The sequence below is a fragment of the Cornus florida genome, unplaced genomic scaffold, assembly GCF_030987335.1.
Source record: "Cornus florida cultivar Cherokee Brave unplaced genomic scaffold, ASM3098733v1 CherokeeBrave_3.0.0_Hap2_Chr11, whole genome shotgun sequence".
NCBI lineage: Eukaryota > Viridiplantae > Streptophyta > Magnoliopsida > Cornales > Cornaceae > Cornus > Cornus florida.
The window spans coordinates 99,362,696-99,380,681 of NW_026775581.1; the positions used below are offsets into that span (position 1 = coordinate 99,362,696).

General features: G+C 36.1%; 2 protein-coding genes across 5 annotated transcripts in view; both read right to left on the reverse strand.

The window, feature by feature from the left end:
* Positions 1-8,877: 8,877 nt before the first annotated feature.
* Positions 8,878-13,865, reverse strand: LOC132282367 (pentatricopeptide repeat-containing protein At1g51965, mitochondrial). Of its 4 annotated transcripts, XR_009471755.1 has the most exons (4): positions 13,017-13,865; positions 10,343-11,716; positions 10,138-10,213; positions 8,878-9,952 (listed from the first exon to the last, which is right to left on the reverse strand). XR_009471755.1 is itself a non-coding variant. In XM_059784020.1 (2 exons), exons 1-2 carry the CDS (start codon positions 13,776-13,778, stop codon positions 10,514-10,516), a joined length of 1,965 nt encoding a protein of 654 aa, XP_059640003.1. In that variant the 5' UTR covers positions 13,779-13,865; the 3' UTR covers positions 8,878-10,513. The 4 variants fall into 4 exon arrangements, 1 of the variants encoding a protein (XP_059640003.1); XR_009471754.1 differs by having other exon boundaries at positions 8,878-10,213; XR_009471753.1 differs by having other exon boundaries at positions 10,138-11,716.
* A 3,096-nt stretch (positions 13,866-16,961) lies between these two features.
* The window catches only part of LOC132282960 (uncharacterized), a 49,263-nt gene continuing 48,238 nt past the window's right edge, over positions 16,962-17,986 (reverse strand). Inside the window, exon 15 of the mRNA XM_059784809.1 lies at positions 16,962-17,349. Within this exon, the coding sequence (XP_059640792.1) occupies positions 17,098-17,349 (252 nt within the window). The 3' untranslated portion in view covers positions 16,962-17,097. The remainder of the gene's footprint in view (positions 17,350-17,986) is intronic.

Sequence of the window (17,986 nt, forward strand, 5' to 3'; positions counted from 1 at the left end):
TATATATATATATACATACATACTTAGATGGAATTGTTTGATCAGCACTAGCCATCTGAATCAATCTCTATTCAATATATATTTAGATGGAATTGTTTAATTAGCACTAGTCGTCTGAATCAATCTCTATTCAATGGATTGACATTAACGTTGAACTCTTAAAAAAAAAAAATTGTAGCAATATATACATATGATTGATATATATATATATATATATATATATATATATATATATATATATATATATTTGGTACTCTGGAAATCGTTAAAAGCTTGTTGTAGCTTGTCAAAACACTTGAAGTTGTTGCAGATCGCGTAAAAAAAAAAAAAAAAAAAAAAGTGAGAAATTGAGGACGGCAGAGAGGTTTTTGAAATTAAGAATGGAATGGTGAACAGTAAAAGTGAATAATTAGATTAGTAAAAAATCACTTTAAATTACATTCTTTGCTAGCTGAACTGTCACATTATTCTACCTAACAAATCGGTGCATAATTTCGATAAAACTATCATTACTCTTATAAAGATTAGTATATTTAGAGGTTAGATAGTCCCATATCAAGAAAAAATTTCACTCTCACCTTTTTTCGGGACCGAATATATATCATTAAACAGTGTATATATAATCACATAAATAAAAACACATTTAATTCAATAGATTTTACATTGTAAACCTAGTGGAGGGTTAACAATCACGAGTTGCATTGACAAAGACTTCTATACCCTTATCTCGAATTCCTGCCTACACATACCAACAACATCATTTATATATGGCCCCAAAAAAACCACTGGTGTAACTCAGTAGATGCATGCATGGTAAAGTTCGTACTTTTATCTCAGCAAGACTATGATTTTAATGCTTTGCAACCAACATATGTCATGATGCATTTTTTCAATTACCAACAAACCAAAACATATAGATTAGAAAAATGGACCAAATCCAATGTGTGTGTAGTGTGTGCAACTAAAGTTCCCTGATTTCGTGGCTCAGCTCCAACATAAACAAAAAATTTTACTTTTCTAGAAGTTCCTATGGCACTTCATGAAAACAATCTTGAAATTTTTTAGAATCTGTTTAGAATATGTTATATTTACATTAATTTTTGGATTTTTTTTTATGTGTAATAATAACCAAACTCATACTAACTTGAGATCAATCGGAATTTTAGCCAGACTCTTTTCATCTGAGTTCAAAAATTTAAGCATCTATTAAGCTAGATTTGAATAACTTGAGTTGAAGATTTTATCCCTCGAATTAAGGTTGGTTCGATTCTTCAAACCGCCTGAATTGCACCTACACCTCTCTCACTAGAAGGAAAAAAAATATATATATATATATATATATATACACACACACTTGATTTGACCCATGTTTTCAATGTTATGAATTTGAGACAGAGACTCTTACATGTTGGGACCACTGGTCTTTTAATAGGCCATGCTGTCACAACCTTGTACCAAGAGTAGGGCCCATATTTGAGGATAGTCGGTTTGGGGAATCCACATTCCACACAATGCACGTAGTTACAAATAGTAGAAAATTGATCATTCATCTTCCTTGGAATTGAAGGAATACCTCAAAAGATGATTCTCTGTCTTCTTCATTTGCAACATATGCAACATATTTATAGCAGTTGTTTAACTTTTCCAAAAAAAAAAAAGAAAAAAACATATATTATGATCTTTTTGTACCCTCACAATTCCATCCTACTATTATTTTCTCATGTGTTACCCAAAGAACATGCATATATACTTAATTTGCGGTTTCCATAATTCAAGGTGAAAAAAGAAAAAAATAATAATAATAATAATTCAAGGGATCTAAATAAAATGAGTAAAAGCTATACCATTTGTACACCAAAAGACAAAGCCCCTTACAATCAACTAACTAGAAAGGACATAATCACCAGCCTTATGCACATGCTAGGATAGATATTGTAACGAGTGGGCGTTTGCACTGTTGGGTAGTGCTGTATACCCACCCATTTATACCCATGTCACTTCCCATTCGGATCCGATGTAGGACAAGTTTCCCCTTATAACATTCTTCCCCACCCGAACTTGAAACGCCCTCGTTACGGTTAGGCCACCCTGCTCACCCGGGGTGGCACACCTGGACGCTTTTCGGACCGGGCGCTTGGCGTGGCACCGGATCAAGGACTGGGTCTGACTCTGATACTAACTGTAACGGGTGGGCGCTTATCCATTTACCCAAAAACTCGAACTGTTGGGTAGTGCTGCATACCCACCCATTTATACCCATGTCACTTCCCATCCGGATCCGATGTGGGACAAGTTTCCCCTTGTAACAGATATACAGTAGTGATACTGGAGTAGAAACAGGAATATCAAAAGTTTCATGACAATGGGGGCAATAATACCGCACCAATGTATCGGATTCTATGTGGTTAATTTGAACAAGAGTAGTACTAAAATAGGTGACTCTTTTGTTGTGTTACACTCCTTTTTTTTTATCCCTTTTCTTATTTTTAACTTACCCAAAATTTAAAAATAAAATATAATAAAATTTGCATGACAATGTCTCCAATAATCCTCTGGAGACTACAAGACATGCCATATGGAATGTAGCACGAGAAATTCTATAATATCTTGGGGTATTGTATTCTCGGAGTCTCTCAACTGTTGAATTATTCCTCAAGTGGATCTCACAATTACATTCAACGGCGAGAAATCTAAAGGATAGCGACGGAGCCAGGATTTCAGGTGAGGGGGGCAGGCTGCCAAGAAAAAAAACAATACGGAGTCTATATATATATATAAACAATTATAAAATTATAAAGACAAAGAAGAAAATTATTCAAATATGCACATTAAATAAAAGAATTTTAAGGGTAGCAGTAAAAAAAGAAAAAGGAAAGAAAAATGAGAAAACTTTAAGGCTCCGTTTGTTTTGATGTAAAATATTCATTTTGAAAAATAAAATATTTTTTTACTTTTACTTTGTCGGTATTTGGAAAAAAGTCTACGTCGAAGTTGAAATCGAGACCATCGGGTGGGATATATAAAATAACTTGCCGAAAATTGATAGATAAATTATTTTTGTTAAATTTTAATATTTTTTTTCTTTGTAAATATTTTACGGCAACCAAATACCAGAAAATAAATATTTTACGTCCAAACAAACGGAGCCTAAAAGGAAAAATTTTAAAAGTTTCAATTGAGGAAAGAAATTTTGACTTTTTCAATTAAGGAAATTGAAGAATAAAAGAGAAAATAAAGAGATAATTTTAGGAATCACAAAATTTAGGGGGGGCATTGTATAATTTTTTTCATATATATAAAAAAAATTACTACATATATTATAGGGTGCGGATCAACTCAAGGGGACACGTGCCCCCCTAAATTTTTATTAGCTCGGTCCCGGTATGGTATCCCTGAATATTATAGGCCTTGTGCATTAATCCGCAAGGTTGGCGGAAACGATAAAGACTTATTTAGCTATGTGATTAATGCTGCATTGGAGTGGTTAGGAAAGGAGTATGTTCTTCCTGTGTCTATTTTGTTTTGCTTTTCTGGACTTTTTCTTGCTAATTGCCAACTTTTGGAAATGGGTGTTTTTACTTTTTAGTTTTGTTGTACATTTATTGTTTTGTTGCTATTGTTGGGAGATTCTGCTCTATGTTGTTGTTTAATTATTTGATTTTAATAAAAGCTTGCTTAGGACAAAAAAAAAAAATTTAAATAACAATGATACATGGTATTGAATTTTATAAGACTCATAATGGATATATAGTATACATCTGAGATCTCCACCTCTCCCACTTGTTCTTTGATTCTTCTGTTTGGTTTGCTATTTGATTTGATTGGTGACTGAAAATTATTCATGTGATTGGCGTAGACAAGCATGTTACAGTACTGAATACATTATTAAAGAACCGACGTTAGAGTTTTGTGTCGCGGGAAGCCCTTCATCTTCTCAAAGGGTGGGGATATCATAATGTGATTGTTGAAGGCGATTGTCAGCCGATTATAAAGTTACAGGTTTGGGTTGATGATTAGTTAGTGGTGTTCAACAATATTTCTTCTCTTCTTTTAGGAGTGTTCAACGATGTTTCTTGCTCATTTATTGAGTAAGAAGGCTCTTAAAGTCGGTTGTGATAACTCGAAGTGGTGCATCTGGCCCTCGTGGCTGTTGCAAGTGCTCCTTCCTGAATGTATTTCATTTCCTCTTCAATGTTAGTTGGTCTGTTTGATGCAAAAAAAAAAAAAAAAAAAAAAAAAGAAAAAAAAGAAAAAAGAAAAAAGAAGGTTACTAAATAAGGTACTATTAGAACTTGACAATTCATGAAAATAAAGTTTCTGAGTTATCAGAAACTTTATATATATAATGTACTACTAGAACTTATGACAATTCAAGAAAATAAAGTTATCACTTGACAATTCATGAAAAATATTGTGGCTCTTGAGCAGATCAATTAAGGACATTTATTTCTTTCACAAGAAGAGAGATGCTAAGCATTCCATGTTGCCGGCCACCAAGGCAAATACTGTGTTTTAGATAATGTAGCAGGTGTGTGTACTGATTATATATATATATATTCTTAGTATTAAATTATAAACTTAAAATATTATTTTTGAATCAAATAAATTATAAAATATGTATAAAAAATAAAAATTCTATAAAGTTTTTTTTTTTATAAGTAAAATTCTATAAAGTTTTAGTTGTAGTATAAGATATAATATAATATAATATAAGTATATGCCATGGTGCTTAATTCATGTTTTGAGAAGTTATACTTTGATTCATATGATTATCATTATGGACAAAGGAAAAATTGTTTGATGGTACAAGACCATTAGTCCACTCCAATCAAAAAATTTTAATTTTAAAAAAAAGACTTATCAAATTTTAATAAGATATTACAAAGGTGCTTGAACATGAGTTTTAATTCTATTGCATCACCAATCAATGCAATCAACTTATGGGCATGAAGTATCTAATAATTACTGTGAGAGAAAAAAAACTTCTGGTGATTTTATACACACACATGTGCGTGTGGATGTCAACTCCTTAGGACTTGATAAGATTAGGCATGAAGTTAAAAGCTGTATTTTAATTATTTGGGTTAATTACACTTACACTTTCTGAAATTTGCCCTATTGACAACAAGACAAAAGTTAACCCATTTTTAAACAATAACATCCCTTCAAGTTTGATAAAGTTAACAAAAGACACAAGATAAATTGATCCTATTACCTTTTGACTTATGAATTGACCAATTTAAATAATGAAATTACCATTATAACCTTACTAATTATTTTAATGGACAAAACTAACCCCATATATTCTCTCTCTATATATGTATATATGCACATGCGCATACCCGGTGCCCAAAAGAGAAATATATATATATATATTTCCAACTACAGGAACTGATCTTCACAACCGTTGCCTGTAATTTAAAGCTCAAGATATATATAATAAAACATTTCTAGTTCCAACTACAGGAACTGATCTTCACAACCATTGCCTGTAATTTAAAGCTCAAGACCAAGCCTAATACATCCCTTACTTCTTTAGCCACATAAATAGACTCCTCTCACCAGCCTTTAACATCATCATCAGTACAAAATCCATAGCACATTGATTCAAAAAAAAAAAAAAAAAAATGCAAGTTGGTGAAGGAGGCGATGGTGGGTATTGTGTTTGGGGTATACAGATCAACTCTTATATATACATACAATACATACAATTGCATTATATAATTAATATATATAAAGAAGATCCTAAAAAAATCACCCACCCACCGCCAAGAACGTACTGCATCTAAATGCTGAAGACGGCAGCGGCGGAGCCGCCGCGAAATCCAATAAACTAATTGCAAAATTCAATCCAATAATAGTGGCTGGAAGTTGGAGACCGACGTTCATCTGTTATCTTCAATTCCATAGGATACATTTCATTACTCCACCACTGCCACAACTTGGGCCACCGATACCTACCCAAAAATTTCGATCATTGAGAGCCCCAATAAAACATCCAAACACGAAATCAACCCAAGAAAACAATAAGATCTGTCAGAATTGATGACAAAATCCACAATCAACCGGTGACACTGAGTAGGAAAAGGAAGGAGGCAGTGGTGATGCGGAAAGCCGACGACAACGATTTAGGTTGGATTACAGTGGAGAGAGAGAGAGAGAAAGAGAGAGAGAGAGAAGGGCTGGCTGTGGCGATGATTGGTAGTGTAAGGGTGGACAAAAGGTGGGCACGGTGGGAGGAGGTGGCAGTCGCCATGGTGATGGTGGTCACAGTGATTTGCAGGAGCAAGGGTGAGTCATATATTTAATAGAAGTCATTTTTGCTTTATTTGCAGGAGTGAGGGTGAGTCATATATAGGGTGAGTAGTGGTAGAGATGAGTGGGGAGAGAAAGAATGGTTGGATGGTGGTGGAGGTAGCGGTGGTTAGGAGGTAGATGGTGGTGGTGATTGAGGAGATTGAGAGCCTAGAGAGAGAACGTAGGATAATTTTGTTTTTGTTTTTTTTTTTTTTTTCAATAAGGGTATTTTGGTCACCTAATGAATCTAATATTTTAGATCAAAATATAAATAAAATATTAAAGGGTAAAGTAGACATTTCATCCCTTTTAAAGCTCTGTTTGGCTTCAAAATCCAACAGGGGTGTTATTGTTCGAAAACTTGCTAACTATTATCTGACTGTCAATACGACAAACTTTAGAGGTGTAAGTGTAATTAACCCTTATTATTTTTAGTGCTTATTAAGGTTTTTTTTTTCCTTAAGTTTTTAACTTGCTCTTTTTCTATGTTATATTCTAGAAATACTGTAACAATGTGTGAAATGATTTTATTCTAATAAAATAACTTCCAAGATTTATCGGATTGGGGCTGATCAACTGAAAGGACAAGACTTCTGAAATTGTCTATACCTTACCAGAAATAACCAATACCTTAACTGGATCTAGCTTTATAAGGAATGTAGTTGCTTCATGGTATACATCTGTGTTTCTGATTCGTCTGCATCTATTATATTTAGGGTTAAGTGTAAAAAAAACTTACAACTAACTTCCTTCCTGAACTATGCAAAAAAGTTACAGATCACCCCATCCGGCCAAGTTCCGGTGAATGTTGACTGTTAAAAATAGTTGACTTATTTTAAAATACCATACTGCCCCTAGACGCATGAAAGGTCTAAAATGCCCTTACTTTCCATCATCCAAAGGTAAGCTCACCGCTGCCATCATGCCGCGAAGCACCCAATCACAATTGAGTCCTCTCTACAACCCGCCGCCACCGCTGCGAAAGCTCGTCGTCGCCGTCTCGCCCCCATCTGAGCACTGCCGAAGTTCATCCACAATCCATATTGCCCATTTTTCTGTCAATCGCCGACATGCACAAGCCGCCAGCGCCAACGCCGGATCCGTCGCCGCTGTGCCAGTCTCTGATTTGCGCCGGAATCGCGACTTCTCTAGTCGCTGTTCTGCATTGCCGAGCTCTCTCTCGCTCGTCGGCTGCCATCACCTTTACCCCCCTCTCTCGCTCGACGACTACGACGATGATCGATGCAATTTTCGGCGGCAGCAACGTATAGTTTCCGATGACGAATTGCTAAGAGATCTTTCAATTTGCAAAAGAGCGGCAACGAGGTAAGGGAGTCGACGGCGCCGCCGTCTTCCGTTACGAGCTTCGTTTACAGCAATCAATTCCTTTATGGGTACCAATTGAAGCGAAAATCGCTGCTTCAAAAGCTCGGAGATAACATATCCCCCTTTTGTCTTCACATTCGTGTCGATTTTGATGGTTCAGATTGAGACTCAATTGCTTGTTTCGGCAAACCCAAATTGAGAGCATCGACTGGTCTAACGTTTGATGATGCAAAATCTCGTGGTGGCATTCAACAATCCATCGATATGCTCCCTCTCCTCTCTGTGTCTCTTTGTGATTCTTTTATTTCTGCCAATTGCCATGGACGAAATAAGAATAAATTGTTATTCTTTTTGTTTAACTGATACCCTCAAATATATGAAACTGATTGTTACAAAACTGAGGCTTTTGTGTCTATGTGATAAGCCGGATTGCTGAATTCGCCGAAGAGGGTCGTGGTATCTCGGAGCTTGCCGTTGAATCAGTCGAAGCTCACTAGAATTGGAACCAAACAGAACCACAACTCACCCAAACTGGAACAAAAACTCACCGGATCTGGCGGGAACGGGCTGGTGGTGAGTTCATATGGATGCCTTGTGAAGAAGATGAACAGTGCATATATATGTATGTGTGTGTGTGTGTGTACAGAGCTGTTGTTATCCCTTGTGTTTGTCACATCAATAATTCAATAAGTCTATTTAGGAAGGGCAACAACATCTTTTTTCTTTTCCGGTGGCCTGAGTAGGCAAATTGCAACAAATTAAAAGTTCAAGGGGATTTCTTGTAGTTCCGGGGGTTAATGGCAAAACCCCCATAATTTAGGATTTTTTTTTGCACTTAACCCTTATATTTATTCGAGCAGAGAATCACATCTTCCTAACAAAATCGGATGTGCCAGACTACTTATCAGTTTCCTTCCATATATAAGAAATGATGAAAAATTGACACGATTGCCAATCTTTAGTTTTGGATGGATTTATATTTTAGCATTGCAAATAATTCATGCATGTTCCTTGTTCAAGTTTACTTCTCAATTATAAAAATTTTACCGTTGTCTTTGTATATGAAAATGGTATTTTTGGTACTTTCCAATGCCTTTTTACTGCTCTTAGCAGGCTTATGGCATGGCTTCCTAGAATTTATGAAGACGCAAAGAGTTGATAATCTTGCCAATACAATCCTGTGATTTCTTATCGGGCTTTGGCCTAGCATAAAAGCAAGGGAGGGGTTCGAATCTTAGCGTAGACAAAAAGGTGTAGGTGTAGGGGTGGGGTGTGTTTGCTTTACGATGCATATAACTTAAATAAAGACAGAATTTGGCCCATACTATTCGCATGATTTTAAAATACAAAATAAGAATCACAAACTTGTATAATGATTAAATTCCATTTCTCTGATCCAAAGCACCAATGAGCACACAAAGAACCAGCATCCTACACCGACAAAACAAACCAGTTTGAATTAGATTATCTTAAACACACCAATTTACACACAGTTCAAAAAACCAACTTTGTGAAAAATAATTAAAAGAAGTTCATCTGACAATCGCGGAAGCTCTTGTTTTCCAGTATGACTTCCCAGTAACATGAATGTTCCAAAATTTTACTTCTACACTTTCTAATTTGTATTGATGGCCCAAGGTCACTTCTGATAGCAATTGCCAATTGGTAAAAAGCAGGAATTAATTTCATATGATAAATTTAAAAAAACAAAAAACTACATCATAAAGAAGAAAAGAAAAACAGGAATGAATTATGTAGACCCTTCGAATCTTGATATATGGTTCAAGATCGTCACAACTCATCATTCCGCAACAGCATTGTAGAAAACAGAAGACAAACATGTATAGAACAACAAATTTCAAATATTGGAGACCAAAATTAAATTATCAAAACATAATTTTGGAATATGGAATGACTTGAAAGAATGACAAACTAATTCACACTCCTCTGCCAGTAACGCAAATAAGGCACTCAATACATGGTGGTGATCAATATACATAGAGTTGAAAATAGAAAAATACTTTTCCTATAGGCATTCTAAAAAAATCAAATTGTGGGGATTGATACATACCATTTTTCAATGATTGCTTTGCCTATAGATGTCAATAGACTTCTATGTTTACCTCTTGCCTCAGGGATGGTGTGTTTTTCATTATCCAGTGAGAAGCCATTTTAAATGGGTCGACTTGATTGGATCATTGGAGATGGGGGAAGGAAGAGGCTCCTGCAGAGCCAGCCCACTGGAATGCTGTTAAATGGCTTGTGCAGAACCTTGCATCCTTGGTTTCCATAATTTTGAGAGCTCATAAATCGATTATTTCCACAAAATCTATAGACACAAATTTATAGAACGAAGTAAAAGGAAGAATATTCAAAAAATAGTCATCCCACAACATTCGATAGACCCATAGATCCAACGAACAAAGATTAGAGTGGCATGCAAACCCTTGATACCAAGCATAAGAAAGATGCTATAGCAATGCAAGTCATTGTTTGAACTTTTGAAGAGGTTACCTTAGATTTGTGGATCCGTACAGAAGAACAATGTAGAGAACCCAAAACTGAGATCTTGGAGAAAGAGGAGAGTGATCTACAATTGGCGTTGAGAAGAATAGATTAAAAGGTTGAATTGAAGAGAGAGAGAGGACATCATTTCAATGCCCATTTACAGAAGGGAGAGATGGGAACCAGTTACAAGACAGAAAGAGACGTTCATTACAGAGTTAATGTCCATCGGCTTCCGTTAATCCCTTCTCCTTGGTTTGATGATGTGTGACCTATAAGCATAAAGCTCATGAAGTTGACTGCATGGCGTGCCAGCAATTTGTCTGGACCATCAAATAAGCAAAGTGACATGGCTCCCGGACTACTAAAGAACTTCTCGAGTTAATCACCTTAAAGGACTAACAACCCAACCTGTTATTGGACTCTGCTTCCGAACTCTAATCCTATTTGAACCACTTTGCAAGCGGTCAAGAACTGCGTATGTGATTGAATCCGGTGTTAATCCCTGTTGTTTAAGCTTTGCATACAGATCAACTGCTTCAGCAGTTCTCCCACACTTCTCAAGACAGTCAAGTAAGATATTGTAGGTCACAATGTTAGGGTAACAGCCTTTAACAAGCATCTCATCAAACAGCCTGCAAGCCATCTCAACTTTATCGGTCTTGCCAAAGCACTCGATGAGTGTGCTATATGTGACAACATCAGGACTCAAACCCTTCTCCTCCATCTCTTTGAACCTCATGTGTGCTTCATCAAGATCACCGTTCTTCCCCAGGCAATTGATTAAAGAGTTGTAAGAGATAATATCTGGATTACAGATACTGTTCTCAAGTTCTTCAAAGATTTTAAGAGCTTCATCAACTCTTCCAGCTCTTCCAAAGCTAGAGATCAAAATATTGTAGGTAAATATGTCTGGTGAAGGCCCATCTTGTTTCATCTTTTCATAAAGATCATGAAGATGTGAAATCTGCTTCAGTTTGCCTAGAGCGGAGAATAGTGTGTTATACATAATAGTATCAGTACTTATTCCCTTTTCATGAACTTTACTCAGTAAATCTAAAGCTTCTGTTATTTTTCCTGCATTGCATAAACTCTCTAACATGGACAAGTAGGCATCCCGATCACCCTTATCATGGAAGGTCCACATATTGCAAAAAAGCCGGTGAGCCTCACTTGCATGGCCTAATTTGCTCAGAGTCCTCACAAGATATGCATATATTGACTTATTCATGAATTTATTTGATATTTCTACAACCTTATCAAGTTTTCCCAGGTGGCCTTCTGCAGCCAAGACGTTCAGAATGAGACTATATGTAAATTCATTGGGCCGACAACCATTTTCCACCATCTTAGAGAAGAGAAAGATTGTCTTGTCAACCATCCGGCCCTTAGCAAGTGCCTGAATTGTAGTATTATAAGCAATTAAATTTGGAGTGCAGCCCTTTGCTAACATTTCCTGAAAGAGTGCCAGTGATTCATCAAATTTACCAAAATTTCCAGTCATTCTGATCAAAATTGTGTATGTATACTCATCAGGCTCACAATGCTTCTTTTTCATGTCTCCAAAAACCTTGTAAGCCTGGTCAACCTGTCAACACACTGCATATCAGATAATTAGGATTATGAAACTGATATTTGTAAAAAGACAATCAACTCAAGGACACAATCACCTAATCAACCATATTGTTATTCAAAATTATCACTAACTTATTTTATCATAGCGTTTAGAAACACAATGACCTATTCAAATTAAGAACACAATGACCTAATCAACCATATTGTCCAAAACTTTTAAAGGTTGTAAGCAAATGACTCCAACACTTTGACACATTACAACCCAAGTTTTGAGTAAGAAATTGTCAACACACGACTCTAATTCCTAACACATCCAAATGCTTAAAACACAATCACATAATCAACAACAAAGTTTTGTAATATAAAAACTATCACTAATTTATTTCTTTCCCAATGTTAAGAGTGTTGAATTGTCAAGTTGACCATGCTGTGCCTTACCATCAAGTTTTTCCAAGCACATCATCAATCTATCTAATTGTTGTGCAAGTTGCATGTCTAATCAGGCATTTTCCTCTCCAGCTCTTCTATTTTATTTATTTTTTATTATTGTAACTATTCCTCTGTAACTTTTACCGTTTTTGTTGTGAACTAATTATCATGGATCAGAGATAGTATTACAAAAGTCAGACAGTCAATTGCCATTTATAATACACTCAACTAATCTGTTACTTGAAGATTAAGTACACTAAATTATACATGCATTATAAAATTTCACATATATACTTCCTATGAGGTTAAAGAAGACTTCAAAGAAAATTATCTTCACCACACTTAAGCCCAACAAGTTTTCTACTAATATTATTCCAAGTTCTCCAAAACTGCAGTCTTTCTTATGTTCAAATTTTGTTTTAACCATTAATTCTTTTTTAATGCCTTTTCCACACTTTCAAATTTCTCCACCTTCACAAACGAGTCTTTTATTTAATTATTCATTTGGTTTTAGCAGCATAGTGATTGCGAGTATGAGACCAACCACTTTCCACAAAAATAATGCCAAAGGTCAAATCTTTCTTTAGTCTGTCCGTCCAAGCACCCTGCGTAGGTGCACTTAGCAATGCATAATAGAATCAAATTTTAGCAACATCACATAGGCTCAGTGACAACCAAACCTCTCAGCTCACTTCCATACTAATTTCGTATGCATTAACGTAATCAAAAACGATATATTTCTCCATTAAACTCCTCAATTTTTTTTTTTTTTTTATTATAAATAATCACATTATAAATTTATGCAATTACATCAAAATGAGAAATTTTGAAGTAACCAGAAATATAGAAGTGAACTATAACAGAAAGATGAATAGAAATCAAACCTTTTCATCCTTAGCAAGGGCATCAAGAAGCATATTATAGGCAAATATATCCAATTTGTACCCGCGCCTCCTCATTTCTAAGTAAACTTCAAAACCCTTATTCGAATCACTCAATCTCAAATAAGCCTGAAGGAGACACTTATACGTATAACAGTTCAAACTCAAATCCCACTTCTTCACCAACCCCAAACACCTCTCCAATTCCTGCAGCCCCTGGTCTCCAACACCACCGCCGAATATCCCGATCAAGATATTAACGGTGGAGATGCTGCCACGCACGCCGGGCCGCTCCATCTCGTTGACAATCTGACGGACCGTATCGAGGTCCGTGGACGAAGACTTGGAGAGTATGAGGAGTATGCGGTTGTATGTGAAGGAGTTGTGGCGGAATTTGGGGATGGATGAGGAGCAGAATCGGAAGAAATCTAGGGCTAGGGTTGTGGATTTGAGGGATTTGAGGACTTCTGAGGATTCGGAGGGGGTTAGAGTTAGGGTTAGTGTTTGGAGGTAGTCGGAGAGGTCGAGGAAAGGGTCTGATGATGAGGATTGGAGGATCCGAGTGACCTTGCAGATGAGGTCGCGGCGAGGGAGAGGGTATCCTCGGACATCGGTTTGGAAGGTGGGAGAGTCGACTTTGACGGCGAATGAGCGGCCGTTGTCGGATTCGACGACGACTCTGCCGCTGTATTTGGTGGCGAATCCACGGCGAAAGAGGTGGATTAGACGGAGGTGGAGGTGGAGGTGGAGGTGGTGGTGCTTCATTGTCAGTGTGAGCTATACAACTCGGGAGCTCATGTTTATGTTATTAGTGTACCAAACATAACCTATTCCTTGTTTTCAATAATTTTAAGAGTGAGTGTACACCTTTTGAAATAACGCATACACTCTGACATTTCTAAAATCTACAGTATTATTTCATAAAGCATTTTTTAGCTATACAACTCGGGAGCTCATATTTTCTTTGAAGTACTTTTACACTCTCATTTGTGGGATAATTTTGCCATAAATAATTGGAAAATGACATGAATTCGAAGGATGTTAAATGGATCATCTCCTCTCTGATTATTTATAATTTTATAAAATGTTATAAAAATTATTATTATTTTTTATATAAAAGTCAATTTTATGGGCCGAGTTTCTAAATTCACTAAACCACAATCATTTTATTATATTTGTCATAAATAATTAAAAAATGACATGAATTTAGAGATGTCAAATAGATTATATCCTCACGAATGATTTATAATTTTGAATAATTTTATAAAAATTATTTTGTTAATGTAAGAATCAAGCTGACTTTCTAAATTCACTTAACCACAACCATTTTATTTTATTAACATGACTCGATTTTTGAATCATACTAAAGTTATTTTATTATTAAAAAATTTGATTGCATTTCAAGAAAAGTTGACTGCTAATAATGAGAAAATTTAAAATAAGGCTTTTGTAATTTATGATCTCTAATGCATGAGAGGTAAGCACCACTCATTTTGTGTTGGATATAATAATACCTTCGTTTTTTTTTTTTCACAGTAGCGCCGAAGTTCTAGACAGAGGCAGAGAGATTACCTGGGGCTATGGCCCCCCAAATTTTTTAATTTTTTTTTAAAATTTTTTGTCCCTTTTAAATAAGGAGCCAACAAAACTTACCTATAAAAGAATTGCACCGTTTTCGTTATAAGAAAAAATAAAACACATACAAACGGGTAGTGTTAGTATCATTTTACAAACTTAAATATGTCTTTAACATAAATCTACATTATCGAAAAAAAAGAAAGTTAAAGGGTAATTAACCTTTATGAACTTTCAAGCAAAAGCACAAAACCCCCGTAAACTAAATAATGCCCCCTCAACTATTTAAAAAGTATAATTTTAGGGCAAAATCTAAATTTGCCGGCACCTGAGTTAACCGAAAATGTTGAATTACAAAATTGCCCTCTAGTAACAACAAATGAAATTGTGACAGCACAAAGACCTTATCACCATTATTTTTGGACAAAAATATCCGTATCATGTGCTGCCACATCATTAATAATAGGGGCATTTAAGTAATCTCATAATCCCAATCCCTTATTATTCTCTCTACAAACCACCGTCTTTCCTTTGAACCAGTTGTGGCGGAACCACCACCATCACCACCAGCACAGATGCGGAGGTATCATTCCAACTATCCCCATAACCACTACCATCTCCACCCCCATAACGCCAGCGAGAATCACGGCCAACTCCTGATATTTTGTCTCGGACTCGACTTGGCAAATCAAACCATAATAATCACAAAATCAACGTCTGCGTGTCCTTTCCTAGCAGCCATAGCAATTGTTGTTGTATGAATCTTCGGTCAACAACGACCGGTCAAGTACGTGCTCAAGCTCGCCGGCGTTAGCGTCGTCTTCCTCAACATCGACGAAGTTCCCTGCTGTCTCCTCTGCCACACCCATGTTCACACCCATTTGACACCAAAGCCGATCTCTGCCATCACCATCGAAATCTCACCTGCCACTTCTGCCATCACCGATCTCACCAATCAAGTCTCCGCCGAGATCGCCGCCGCCATCCATCTCAGATGGAAGTCGTATTCAACAACAGAACCTGAGTTCACCGAACTCAGCCTCAACCTTGGGCTCACCGTTGCTGCACCACCGACCGACCGCGAGCCCCATCAACCTCGCTGAAAGTCCAACGGCCGAACTCAGTCTCGTCGCACTCTCCAATAGTCGCCAAATCTGTCTCACCGCCGCCCACTGCAGAAACATCCAGCTGTTCCTCGCTAGTGCCGCGAGCCACCGCAAATCGTCCCAAGTCTGTCTCACCAGAGCTCATCACTGTCCATCCCTGCATCTGCCGCTACTCCACAACCGGCCAATCCTTGTCGTCTCCCCGCCGACCAGCGGAAGCCACCCTTTCCACCTTCAGCTTTAACCCTTTTATTTATTTATTTTCTTAATAGTAATAAGGGTAACTCAGTCATTTTGAAATTATATATTGGGTCAGTTGATGAATAGGTGCCGGAATAGTGTCACCTGGTGTTTTTTTTTTAGAAAAGGAAATAGATTAGGGGGTTTATTGTAAAAATAGAAGTTTAGGGGGTTTTTTTGGGAGAGAGAGTAAAGTTCAGGGGGGTTTATTGCCTTTTACCCAAAAATAAATAATACTTCTTCTGTTCCAAAAAAGATGTTCTGTTTGGGAAACTGTGAGGAAGGGAGGTAGTAATATTATTATAAGAGCATTATTTTGAATCGTTGTGTTTATATATATTTTTTTGTGTTAATTTGATGTGCCATAATAGATTTACACAAAACTTTTTGATTATTTATTTTTAACTCCAACATTGTTTTATACCTTTTGTATAAAAATATATCCCCTAATAACAATTAACAGTGTCATATCTGGACCCACATAATTTACAAACTTACTTAATATAGGATTAATTTGTATAAGAAAGAGGGAGAAAGGAAATACGTTACATATCGATGACGTGACAATGTATCTTAAAAAGCTTATGTAAAAGAATTATGCTTGAGATAAAAAAAAAATTTACACATCATACGTGACATTATATATTTTATATAAAAAAGTATTTTAACAAATTGGTAGAGATGCTCTAAGTTTATCGTATGTTTGTTCTGGAGGTTTCTTTACATGTCAACTCTTTTAATGAATTTCAATATTAAGTTATTACGTAAAACAAGAATGTGCCCGATTAATTCGGCAGAAAATTAAACAGACCATAAGCCGATAAAAAAGTTTTGTTTGGAAGCACCAAATTGGCCAATAAAAAGCTTTGTTTGGGAGCACCGAATCAGTACTTTAAATAGGTGCTTTAAATTTGGTATCGGAGCAAATTTAGTTCAAAATTTTAACTAATTTTTTTTCAATTCTAATTCTAATTCCAAATTGCAAAATCAGTACAATGCTATCAATACTCAATAGTCCAATACAATGGATCACAAACTATCAGTGCTCCCAAATATAGCATTACTCAATTCACAAAACACCAGAGTTAAAAGTTTTACATCATATGCTATCAATACTCAATAGTCCATAAAAACTATCAAAGGGTAGTAAAATTAATTACAGACTACAGTGCCGTGGCATTTTCAATATAAGGATCTGAACAACTTTCATCCGTGACATTTTCAATACATGGTTGTGAACAATCTTCATCCTTTTTAAACACTCTGTTGATCATCTCCTTCAAATTTTTGCAGCCCACAATCTCCATACCCTGAAAATCAAAATCTGCTAGAGAATTCTCAGCTGATTTGGGGAGCACACACTTTTTGTATCCCAGCTTTGCCACTGTATTTACCCTTTTCTCCATTCTTGGTACCTACATTTAATGAGGGGAAAATGGGGAAAAGTTATGGTTTTGAAGGGAAAGAATGAAAAGAGAAAAAGCTTCAATTTGAGAACACAAGGTGCAGGACTAATGAACTCAAGAAATGCTTTTCCACATTGAATAATATGAAACACTGGTTAACCACTGTTGCAATGGCTAAAACTCAAACTTTATACATGAACAGATTTAATGCCATACTTGAGGGAGTTAATGTTTATGTTACATGGGCTCATGTACATGTATTATGTGCACGTATGTGTCTATCAAATTTCCTAGGCCCAAATTCAAGCATACAAAGACATGAAACACTTTTTTCTAGCATATATGAAGATACTATGATGGAGAACGAGCTAATGATGATTCTAATGGATAAGCTGCACGTGTTCTGCCTCTACTTTTGGAGAAGTGGGAAAAGAGAGATGAAATTAGGGATTTGATATAATTAGGGCTAATTTTGCTATACAATTGATGGGGCAATTGAGACACAGGTGTCAAGAAGTCCACAAGCTCATAAAGTAATTAGTCTAAACTCCATACATCTTGAATACAAAAATATTTAGCATCTAATAACCTCTGCTATTTTCTATCTTCCCCAAGAGCCAAATTGGTCTTATAAATCATAACCGAT

What these genes read in the sequence shown, in the direction of transcription:
- LOC132282367 (XM_059784020.1), bottom strand. Translation starts at nt 13,778, where the DNA reads ATGAAGCACCACCACCTCCACCTCCACCTCCACCTCCGTCTAATCCAC. An exon ending in CCCTTGCTAAGGATGAAAAG is followed by an intron (nt 11,717 to 13,016) that starts GTTTGATTTCTA and finishes GTGTGTTGACAG; the next exon opens with GTTGACCAGGCTTACAAGGT.